Source organism: Phascolarctos cinereus, unplaced genomic scaffold (genome assembly GCF_003287225.1).
Source record: "Phascolarctos cinereus isolate Bilbo 61053 unplaced genomic scaffold, phaCin_HiC Scaffold_726;HRSCAF=1367, whole genome shotgun sequence".
NCBI classification, from domain to species: Eukaryota; Metazoa; Chordata; class Mammalia; order Diprotodontia; family Phascolarctidae; genus Phascolarctos; species Phascolarctos cinereus.
In genome coordinates, this window is record NW_027556098.1 from 131170283 (window position 1) to 131182225 (window position 11943).

The 11943-nt window shown below is 40.4% G+C and overlaps 2 protein-coding genes across 2 annotated transcripts; one reads left to right on the forward strand and one right to left on the reverse strand.

Moving 5' to 3' along the window:
- The first annotated feature begins 917 nt into the window (after window positions 1–917).
- Window positions 918–2703, forward strand: GPR148 (G protein-coupled receptor 148). The gene has a single exon (XM_020967171.2). It carries the CDS (start codon window positions 985–987, stop codon window positions 2110–2112), a length of 1128 nt encoding a protein of 375 aa, XP_020822830.1. The 5' UTR covers window positions 918–984; the 3' UTR covers window positions 2113–2703.
- Window positions 2704–5754: 3051 nt separating this feature from the next.
- LOC110194693 (putative G-protein coupled receptor 148) lies at window positions 5755–6807 on the reverse strand. The gene has a single exon (XM_020967186.1). The coding sequence runs from the start codon at window positions 6805–6807 to the stop codon at window positions 5755–5757; it is 1053 nt and encodes a 350-aa protein (XP_020822845.1).
- Between the last annotated feature and the right edge of the window lie 5136 nt (window positions 6808–11943).

The following is an 11943-nucleotide window of genomic DNA, read 5'->3' on the forward strand; positions in this document are numbered from 1 at the left end:
AGCTTCCAAAGAAGCTGCCAAGATTCTTGCCTTCTAGGTTTTTGTGGTCTATTAGGTGAGAGAAGACATACACAAATCACTATTACACAAAGCAGGGTATTAGTACACTAAGAGATGCATATGGTCCTAGGGGAGCCCAGAAAGGGAGAAGTAACCCTTTCTTGCTTAGGGATCAAGGAGGACTTTACTAGGGAGGTGGATTTTCACCTGGGCTTTGCTAGATGGCTAGGCTTTAGACAGAAGGAGCTTATGGGAGGAAGGCACTTAGGGTTACAAGCATGGTTCTGAGTAAGCACATGAATGAAAAATTGTTTTTGTCCAAATAGGAAAGGGTGTAGTAGGTGATGAAAGCTGGAAAAGTAAGTGGCAGGACTGATAAGTCAGTAAGAAACTGGCTTTGGAATTTTTTTTCTGGAGTCAAGTGCAGATAAAACATAGTCTTGAACTGTTCTCCAATTGCTTGTTACATGATTGTATTTTGTTTTCCCAACAACCCTGGAGGCTTCTCCAGGGCACAGATCCTGCCTTCTCCTTATTTTAACTCCTCCACAGTTCTTAGGTCAAGGTTAGGGTCTCAGTAGACTGACCTAAAAATGGCCACTCTACTATGCAAAGATTGTTATTCCCCAGAAGGGTTTAAAAAAATTTTTTTGGACACATGAATTCAATGAGGATGAAGAAATTTCATTAGGAGAGAAAGAATTGTTCAGGAAGAACTTTAATTTGTTTAACTGTTCTCTCAGATTGATTAGCTGATAGCCCTTTGAAAATTTTCAAGCAGAAAATCAGAGGCGGCTTTCTGATCAGACTACATGAAATATTTTTCAACTCTGAGATGGTAATTTTGTGATGATCAACACATATTTACATGCATGGTGCTTTAAAATTTACAAAGTTATCCTTTGTTCTAGGTCAGTCTCACCTTATGACATTTCAGAATCGAAGACTGTTTCTGCCTCTTCCAAATGAGCTGATTTGAGATTCATGTTCAAGAAAGTAGGAAGCCTGATGCTGTGTTCTTTTCTCCTTTGTGGATGTATGGATCTTAGCCCCAGGAACATGGCTGAAGGGACAGTGCCAAGCCACTTGGGAGGAAAGGCCACCACATTCCAGGTGGAAATTGTTAAACTAGCACCTGCTTTTTATCAGCTTCCGGGTAACTACTCTGTGGAGCTTGAGGAGGCCTTTTGGGCTCTCTTGCCCTCACTCCGCTGGTTCTTCATTCCTTTGACTCTCCTCACCACTGCCACTCTGGCCTTGAATCCCCTTCTCTTGGCCACCATCCTGCGGAAGAAGAAATTCCGGAGTGAACCCCGTTACTTGCTCTTTGCTAATGTCATGTTCTCAGATCTGGCCTATCTTCTGTTTCACGTGTTGGTTTCAACAAGTAACCTCACTGGCTGGACCCTTGGGCGAATTTTCTGTGGCATCCTCACCGACGCTGTATTTATCTCCTATGCAAGCACCATCTTGTCATTCACTGTCATGGTGGCAGACACCTACCTTGCTGTTATGCTTCCCCTTCGTTATCTTTCCCTCATGTCCAGTGCCACTGCCAGGAAAGTAGTGGCCATCATTTGGGTGATGGCCTCCTTTTTCCCCACCTCCCTGGTTTGGTTCAGCAAACGGCAGGATTCTAGTTTGACAGATGAGCCCTCACTGTGTATCTTGCAGTTGAATCTGAGTTCAAACTCACACAGCAATCACTTGATCACCGTTGTCCACATCTTCATCTTCTGTGCTCTCTTTGTCTGTGCAGCTCTAATCTCCTACTGCTACGTGAAGATCTATTACACGGCCAAGACTTCAGGCCTTTGTATAAATCGTTATTCGAGGGCCAAGGGAACATTGCTGATTCAGACGATGTTAATTGTACTGTATATCAGTCCAGTGGTGGTTTTTGCTGTGGACATTATGCTGTCTAAGAATCATCCTATTGGATACAACTCCCGATTATGGTTGATGGCCATTAACAGTGAAATACTGATGCTGCTTCCTAGAGCCCTGTTGCCTTACTTATATGGACTGAGATATCGGCAGCTTCTCCAGACTCTCAAAGGCTTAGTCTTTAGAAGAAGGACCAGTGATATTCAAACAATTTCCCTTAGTTAGTGGAGCTCAAGTTTAAAGAAAGGAGACTAATCGATCACATGAAATGGGTTCAAGGATTAACTTTTCCAGACATCCAAATTATTTTGTTCTGTTACAGTGAAACGTTTTCTAGAAAAGTAAAGTCAATGAGCATTTATAAAGTGCCTACTATGTGTCAAGTACTGTAGTCTATGCTGCTAACTGCATCTCTAGTCTCTGGAGACCAAATATGAAGAAGAGCTGATTCCCAAAAAGCCCTTGATTGTGAATGAACAGTAAAAGAGGGAAGGATAAAGCACCACCGTCATCCTCTTACTTTAATTCCTAGACCTTGTGGGCTTCTATTTCCATTTGGTGACTTTTCCGACTTTGGTGAATAAGATGTGGGAGGCGGGGAGGAATCAGGGAGTATAATTTTTGACTTGATGACAGGACCAAAGGCTTATAAATAGCTCAGCTACTGCTTTGCTTAGCTCTTATCTCTCTGTCCTTAACTTTATTACAAATGACCCATAAACTGGGATTTTCTGTTAAATGTTTAGGCACCAGAAAAAGCATTTGTCAGACAGTTTTATTTGTTACCTGGTCATAAAGTGTAATTATTCTGGGGCATCCACCAGCCCATGGAAATATCTTTGTATTAAATGTTTTCTTTTCTATAATGGTGTTGACTTTATGGATGTTTTAGTTGTCTCATGTCTGAATTCAAGAGTGAGTTGATCATATAGCTAATGCCTCCACTGTCTATCCTTCTGTTATAAAAGAAGGCAGAAACACAATGTCACAGTTAGGAAAACTTGTCAAGCACTCAAATGAGTGGAATTAAAGGGAATTTTATGTCTGCCTCTTGGTGAGCTAAAATGCTTGTCTTTATAATTTCCCATGCCTCTGTCGTCTTTGTTGAAACTGTAAGATCCTAAGGGCCAGAGGTTACGTCCTTTTGCTTGATGGTTCAATCCTACTTCTCTCTGTCTTCTCTCTCCCACGGTCCAGCCAGACCACTGCCTCTAAATATGCCTAGTTCATTCCTGTCTTAAGGGCTTTGTTCATCCAGATGACCCTGCTTAGAATGCCCCTTTACACTTGCTCCATCTGTCCAAATTCTACCCACCCATGAGTGTCAGCTCATGTTGTACCTCCTTCATGAAGCCTTCCCAGACTACTTTGTACTGAACTGTTATAATGCTTCTAGTCCACACTACTTATCTAGTCCTATATTTTCTCATATTATTATTTTTTATATCTGATCAATCAGATTGTGAGTGCCTCCAGAGAATATGCCATGCTTTTTCCTATTTTTGTACCCATTGCCTAGCCCTCTTTCCTACCCCTTCCTTCCCCACTCTGCCAACACAAACACATCTTATAAGCTTAGCACAGGTCTAAGCACATAGTTCTGCTCAGTAAACACTTGAGTTGAACTGAATTGAATTACTTTATCATCTGTACACAAACCACTGGAAACACAGTGAAGGACTCATTTTTTAAAAAACATTTTATTGGTATTTTTTTCTTCTTTGTTTACATCATTGTCACCCCTCTCCCCAAACCCCCCCTTGTTAAAAAATAAGTGTAGTCAAGCAAAGCAAACCAACATATAGATCATTTCTGAAGACATATACGCCTTATTTCACATTTCTGTATCAATTCATTCAAGTCTTCACAAGTTTCTCTGAATTTTCTGTAATTGTCATTTTAAAAAGCAACATAAAATTCCCCTAAATTCAGGTACCTCACAAGTGGGTATTCCTCAATTGTTGGGCACCCACTTTATTTCAAGTTCTTTGCCATTGTAAAAAAGTGTTGCTATAAATATTTTTTGTCTACACTATCATCTCCTTTCTATGTCCAACCATGCACTGGTGTAAATTGTGTTTCCAGTCACATCTCCAGGTTTCAATTACACACATATACCTGTAGGCATATTTGAACAGAAGTACAAGTCCACAGGTAGGCACAGAGAGAGACATACACATTTATAGAAACCCAGACCCAGAGGGATAATACAACATTTTTCCTCCTTCCTCTCCTTTAGAAGTCATTTAATCCAACTCTTAATTTTACAGACAAGGAATAAGAAGACTGGTGATAAATCATTAGTGTAAGCTGGTAGATGTTTAACAATTGGCTCTACAAAAATGTATGCAGGACACATTTTTAAAGTTTAATCTGCTTTTTAACATTTTTCTATTACTTTAAGTCTACACAATCAACAAAACAATAAACCAAGCCCTAATTTGTAATGTTTGTAATTTCTGGGTTTTAAATGCTCACACTAAAAAATTTAACAATTAGCTCTCATGAGCTTGAGCTGGTTCCATCATGTCCCTAAAACATATGTGGCACAAAAATTTGAAGGGATTGTAATTTTGTGTGAATTGCTTCCATCAATATAGATCACAATCTATCTCTGATTTAGTAGGCAAGTCCTAGAGAGTTGCTTGAGATGTAGAGAAATTAAGTGACTTGCCGAGGTCATACACTGAAGGAGTATCAGAGGCTTTTGAATCTAAGACTCTTTGACTCTAAGTCCAGAGGATTTGCACTTAGCATGTTTCAGGTGCTGTGCTAAGCACTTTACAATTATCTCATTTGATCTTCACAACAGCTCTGAGAGTTGCTTTTATCACCCTCATTTTACAGAAGAGGAAACTGAGGCAAACAGAGGTTAAGTGACTTCTTCAAGTTCACACAGCTAGTAAATGTTTGAGTCAGGATTTGAACTTGGGTATTCCTGAAGCTCTATCCACTGCCCACCTTCCTGCCCTACAGATATGTTATGTGTATGCATGGCACTTCTGACTCCAGAAAAGAACAATGTTTCAGAGCTGGCATAAACCTTAGAAGCCATCTTGTCCAGCTCCTTTGTTTTCCAGATAAAGAAACTGAGGCCCAAAGTGACTTGTCTAAAGATCACATAGTAAGTGGCAGAATTAGGATTTGAAGCCAAATTTTCTGGCCCCAGATCCAGTGCCTTTGCTATTATACCACTAATAACTCTACTGATAATGGCTCTGTCCCTCCTGTTGTCATTGTCATTGTGGCCCATTTTCGTAGTGCCCAAGTCTTTTTCTCTTATAGCTGCATCGATATGACCCTGCATTCTGTATGTTTCCTATATCTAACACCAAAGCTAATGACCTCTGCAGCACCATACACATAAGAAATTGAGCTCCTTGTATTTGTTGACTCCTTATGTTTTGCCTTTCTTTGTATTCCTAGAACTTAACACAGTGCCTGACACTTAAATGCTTGTTGAGTGGCTGACTGAGATAGAAATATTTAATAGCACCAATATACGGCATCACACACACACACACACAACACACACACACACACAGATGTCACTATGTCTGATACTGAAGAATAATATTTTAAAATTAGGAAGGACTTTAAAGATCATTTAACTCGGCCTCTTCATTTTACAGGGCCAGACAGGTTAGGTGACTTACCCAAGGTTACATAGCTCTTTAGTGGCAGACCCAGGATTACAACCCAGGCCTTCTGATTCTCAGTTCGATATTCTTTCTTCAATAAGTAGTCAATATAGGCATCTGGTTTGAGCCTAAAGACTGATATGGCATTGCAACTCACACTGAGGGGAGGTGAGCAAAGGACACAAGAGGTCCTTATGTGTATGGGGGAGAGTTGGTGCAAGTTCTCTTATGATAACATAGCTGGTGGCCTCAAATTAGGATGCTTCCTGCCACACAGGAGTCTCAGGGTCTTGGTAATCTCTCTGTAGCGCAGCCCATAGAGGTAAGGAGACAGAGCTTTGGGGAGGACCACCAGGATGTTACAAATCATCAGTGACAACCATAATCCAGTCTCTAGACTTATGCGGTGATTACTGTAAAGCAGTGTTTCAACCACATGTGCCAAAAGTGGGCAAAAGTTTAAGAACAGTACTGTGTGGTGCATCAGGAATGTGATGCTGGCCCGGGAGGTGATGCCCTTCCAGATGCCCAACTGGCGGGTTTTCACATAGAGGCTGAAGTAGCAAAAAGTAATTAGGAAGAAGCAGAGGAAGAGGGAGATAAGTGAAAGCACATAGCAGAGTTTGACAGCATTATCTCCAAGCAGGGCCATTACCAGAATGACTGGGAGGGAACACATTTCCACCGGGCAAAGTGTTGGCTCCTGTGTTGCCCACAGGATTAAGAAGAGTATGGCAGGGAGGAGGCCAGCAAAAACCCAGATGGACAAGATAAGTTTCTTGGTTCGGAGCAAGGTCACAATGGAGGCATAGCGCAGTGGCCACAGGATGGCTATGTATGTGTCTAGCACCATGGCCACAGCGGTGAGGAGGCTGCCACAGTAGGACTGTGAGATCAGGAAAAGGAGGAGGACACAGGCATTCTTGGGGAGTTGGAGGTTAGACACATTCAAGATGGTTAAGAGTGTGTAGAAGAATAGGTAGAGTAGGTTGTAAAGCATGGTGCTGCCCAAGATGAGGTATCGTGGCTCCTGGCGGGCACGGGAGCTGGAGAAGATAGCAAACAAGATGAAGGGGATGACTGCAGCAGCCACCAGCAGACAGATGAGAGGGGGGATGAAGAAGAACTTCATCCCCGCAAACTGGAAGAAGGGAGCCTGGTCCCGTAGCCTGGGCAAAGAGCTTATATTCAAGGGCAGGGTGTCGTTGGTGTCTGGCTCCCTGATGAAGACCACAGTTGTGCTCAGCAGGAAGACGGAGAAGCAGACTGTGATGTTCATCTCTCGGATTGTCCTGGAGTAGCTGGGGAGAAGAAACCAACACCTTGGTTGGGCATTGCTAAGAAGGCTTACATATTTTGGGCTGTCAGTGCTGGGTCATGAGGGACTACTACATGGGACAGACCAGAAGAGGCCAGGACTAAGAGTTCAGGTCATTGGAGGATCCTGCTGATAGCATATGCATAGCAGACACAGGGTTCAAGGTCAAGCAGTCAGTCAGAAAAAGGATATGTAATAATAATAATAATAATAATAATAATAATAATAAACTGATATTTATTTGACATTTTAAAGTTTGCAAAGCACTTTACGTGCATGATCTCATTTAAACCTCACTACATTCCTGTAAAGTGAGTTGTTACAGATTTTTCAAATGAGGAAACTGAGCTCAGAGAGATTAAGTGATTTGTCAGTGGTCACAAAGCCAGCAAATATTAGAGGCAGGATTTGAACTCAGAGTCTTCCAGACTCCAAGTCCATCATTCTACTTTCCCAAACTGATGACCTTGAGTTCATTAGGCAAGGCTACTCATGCAGGCTGGGCATTGCTTAGCGACCAGACAGGGGAGGCAGGGAGTAAAGTCAGAGCAGGCAGGCTGTGGTTGGTATCAGAAGAGCTATAACAAGCAACAGGGACCCCACAGGAAGCAAGGTCTTGCTCTTGCGAGCTGGTACATCCTAGCAATCCAGCTGGTTTAGGACTGTGATCTGGGGATTGGGGCTGACTGTCTAGATTTTATGCTCCTTGAAGAATATGGATAGCTAAGGATGGACAAACATGCAATGAGAGAACTTGCAAGAAGTAAGGCTTACCTTTCAGGTCCTTGGGTGGTTGCAGCAATTGCTTAAGGCAGAGATGGGCCTATGCTGACTTGACATGGCAGTGTTGGATCAGAGGAAATAGTCTGACCCCTTGATCATACTGGTGTCCGTGGTAGAAAGTTCAAGAGTGATCAAATATTAAAGTGTATTTAGCAGGTCCAAGAGATTCTTTCCCCAGCAGAAGACAAGATTCTTTCCTCCTAAGAAATAACCTGGAACAGAAATCACCAATCCTCCCTGAGTGTGTTTAGATAACTGGTGTCCTCAGATTACTCTGTTCAGTGAGTATATCCAGTTATTCATTCCTGACAATAAATCCCAGGGCCTGCACCCATTGCCCAAACACAACAAGGCAGCAGATGGAATACTGACTTGATTAAACAGAGGGAGATAAAAAAGAATGTTCTGGCCAAGTAAAGCCATAAATGGGATCAACTGACCAGTTAGAAATTCTATGCTGGTGCCAAATTTATTGATCAGACAAAATAAATTAAAGGAATATTATAAAAAAAAATCCTTCTGTAAATAGTGTACCATAAGGCAGTGTAATGTAGTAGATAGAAAGATGGCCTTCTAGTTTGAATGACATAGGTTCAGATCCTGCATCTGATACATCCTGATTATGTGATCATGGGTAAGTTATTTAACATTTCAGTCTGAGGCAATTTTCTAAGACCATAAGTTACATAGAAGTTAACTACCTGCATCTGCAAAGAGAGTTGTCACACCAGAAGTTTCCCACACCAATAAAATAATAGGCCTGGATGAAGTCTCTCCATGGCCTCCCTCCATTTCCCCTAGTGTACCAATCTGTGGTTAATGAAAATGGTAATAATGACTCGTGTTGATTTTTCTTAAAATGTTTTATTGACATATTTTGTTTTTACATCACCTTCATTTCTGATTATACTCCTCTCTGAATCCTCTTATCCAATGAGTCATCCCTTGTAAGAAAGAGGATAAAATAAATCAGTTCATCAAAATCAACCAACACATTGACTAAGTCTAGCAGTATATGCAATGTTCCACACCCAGAGTCCCCAGTCTACACAAAGAAAGAGGGAGGCGAACTCTCTTCCCTGGGATGGGGGGGGATGTCGGAGACGAGGTGTCAGTGCTTTATATTTTTCAAAGCATTTTCATATTTGTTATATTATTTGATCTTCTTAATCCTTTGAGGTAGGCAGGGCAGGTATTATTATATCTATTAGGGAGAGGATTCTGAGGTCAAGGGACTTGCCCAATGACAGAGTGAAGATTAGAACCTAGATCTACTGATTCTCAGTTCAGAACTTTTGTGGAGGAAGTCCTAAAAATTACATATCTGTGTGTGCAACCTGAGATCATAAGGGAGATGGAGACTTTTTTGCAGCCATCTACTCATCCTGTTCTCAAAGAGCTCTTCCTTGCTCAGCCAATGCTGAATTCTGCGGGAGGGTCATGTGGACTGGGCTCACTGTGAATGTAGTTATTTAATGTGCACTGGACCCTTGTTGCTTGATGGTAATCCTTTCATTCTTCCCTGATTAATTTTCCATCACACTTTGTACACTGTTGATTATAAAGTTCTCTTTCCTCAAAACTTCCAAAACCTACAAATAAACTCAGATCTTAATAATTGAAATAATATTTATTGTTCATGGATAGGTAAAGCCAATATAATTTTTAAAAACACAATTTTAGCTAACTAATCTATTTATTCAATGTCATCCCAATTAAAGTACTAAAAATTATTTTGCTGAGTCAGGAAAAATAATAACAGAGTTCATTTGGAAGAGCAAAATGTCAGGAACTTCAAAGAAACCAGGGAGAAAGAAGTAAGGAAAGTATATTCAGCAGTATCAGACCTTAAACTATATCATAAGGGAGAGCATTGCTGAAGTATAACAAGGATAATTTTGATAATTTTAAATTAAAATCTTCCTGTATAGATAAAACCTACGTAGCCAAGAAGAGAAGGAATGCAGAAAATTGGAGGAAAAAAACTTTCATAGACAATCTCTCAGATAGGTTGTGATTAGGTTGGAATGTTGCTGTGGCATAGGAAATGATGAGCTGGTTGATTTAGAAAAACATGGAAAGACTCGGACCTATAAGGGAAGATGCCATATGCCTTTGGAGAAACAGATGACAGGTAGAAATAAGTATAATATGGTCTTACGTATATGTGTATGTTTATAAATATCTATGTATATATATCCACATTTAATTGTAGCCTTCTTTAGGATGAGGGGAAGGGAGGGAGGGGAAAAAATAAGGTAAAAAGTACACAGTAAAGAACAAAAGAAAACCAACAAGGAAGCAAAGAAAAGCTGGGCAACTCTGAAGACAGTGTGTAGCATTTATTATATAGATTTTCTTGAAATGGAAATTTATTGTTTTATATTGAATCCTCTCTGCTGTGTAGATGGCAATGTTTTTTCTTTTCTTATTTTGTATTTAAGTTTAAAGTAAAAAAACCCAACACATTTGTTAAATAAGAAAAGAGAGAAAAGGAAAAAAACCCTTCCAAACCACTTCTTCCCTACTCCTTCTTAGCAGAGGTTCTTGTCTCCTACTTTACTGAGAAAACAGAGGCTATTTTTGAGAACTCTCATTTCCCACCCCAAAATCTCTTTTCATATTTACCCCTTTTCTCCTCCTTTGTTTCTGTATTCTGATGGGAGTAGACTTCTCCCTGCCAAGGTTAAATCCTCCACTGTGCTCTTGCTCCCATCTACTCTCTCTCCTCTACATTTGCCCCCTTTATCATTCTCTCTTTCTGTCACCTTCAATCCCTTCTTATTCACCTGTTCCTTCTCTGCCACCTGAAAACATGCTCAGGTCACCCCCATGCTTTAAAAACCCTCATCTGACTCTGACATTTACTTAAGTGTTTATCCTACATCTCCTCCTTTTCATAGCGAAACTCTTAGAAAGAGCCATTTACATTTATTCATTTTTTTTAACCCTTCACTCACTACTCAATTCTTCATAACCTGGCTTTCAATCCCAATATTGACTGAAACTGCTCTGTTCAAGTTACCAATGATCTCTGAATTGCTAAGTCTAATACCCTTTTCTCAGTTCTTGACCTCTCCAGAGCTTTTGATGCTGTGAATAGGCCCCTTCACCTGGCCCCTCTCTTTTCTTTCAGATTCTACAACGCCGCTCCTCCTTTCCTGACTTTTTCCCCCCTTCAATCTCATTTGCTAGATCATCATCACCCTCCCACTCATTCAGTGTGGCATGGGCATCCCCCAAAGCTCTGACCTATGCTCTCTTCTTTCTTTACATTCTCCTTATTTTTGATTTTATCAGCACTCCTAAGTTTAATTACCTCTATGAGGCTAACTTCTAAGTATATCCAGCCATAATCTCTCTCCTGACTTTTAGTTCCATTTTACTAACTGCCTACTAGATATCTCCACCTAGACATCCTTTATGCATTTCAAACTCAACATGTCCAAAATGGAATTTCCAAATAGGAATTTCTCTTAAATTCATTCCTTCTGCAAACTTCCTTGTTTCCGTGTAGGGCACCACCACTACCTTTCCAGTCACTTGTGTTCACAACCTTGCAGTCATCCTAGGTTCTTCCCTTTCTCTCACCCCGTATTCAGTCAATAGGTCAACAAACATTTGTTTGTCTGACCTTTCCAGCATCTCTCCAGTTCATTCTTTTCTCTCTCCTCATAATAGTTTCTGTGTTAGTTCATGCTCTCATTTTCTCTTGCTTGAAATATTGTAATAGCCTCCTCATTGGTCCCTTTGCTTTCAACTTCTCCCCTGTCTAACCTACTCTTTACACAGCTGCCAAACTGATATTCCTAAAACAAATATATTACCATGTAACTCTTCTCCTCTCCACTAAAAAATCCTCAATAACTTCTATTGCCTCTAGGATAAAATATAAGATCTTTAGCTTGGCATTTAAAGCCCTTTACAATCTGCCTCACTTTTCTTTTCCATTTCATTCCATATTATTCCCTTTCTGTTTTTTGGCTACATTTGTTTTATTTGTACAAAAACTTTTTAATGTAATCTAAGTTATCCATTTTACACCTCAAACTGCTCTCTATTTCTTGTTTAGTCATAAATTAGTTGGCTATCCATAAGAATGATAGGTAATATGTTCTATGTTCTTCATATTTTCTTGTAATCTTTCTTTATATCTAGGTCATGTATCTATTTTGATCTTATCTTGGTAAATGGTTTAAAATATTGGTCTATGCCCAGTTTCTGCCAGGCTGCTATCCTGTTTTCCCAAAGATTTTTTTTTAACCAAATAATGAATTCTCAGGGTGGGGGCAGAGGGGAAGGGGTGGAGAGGGA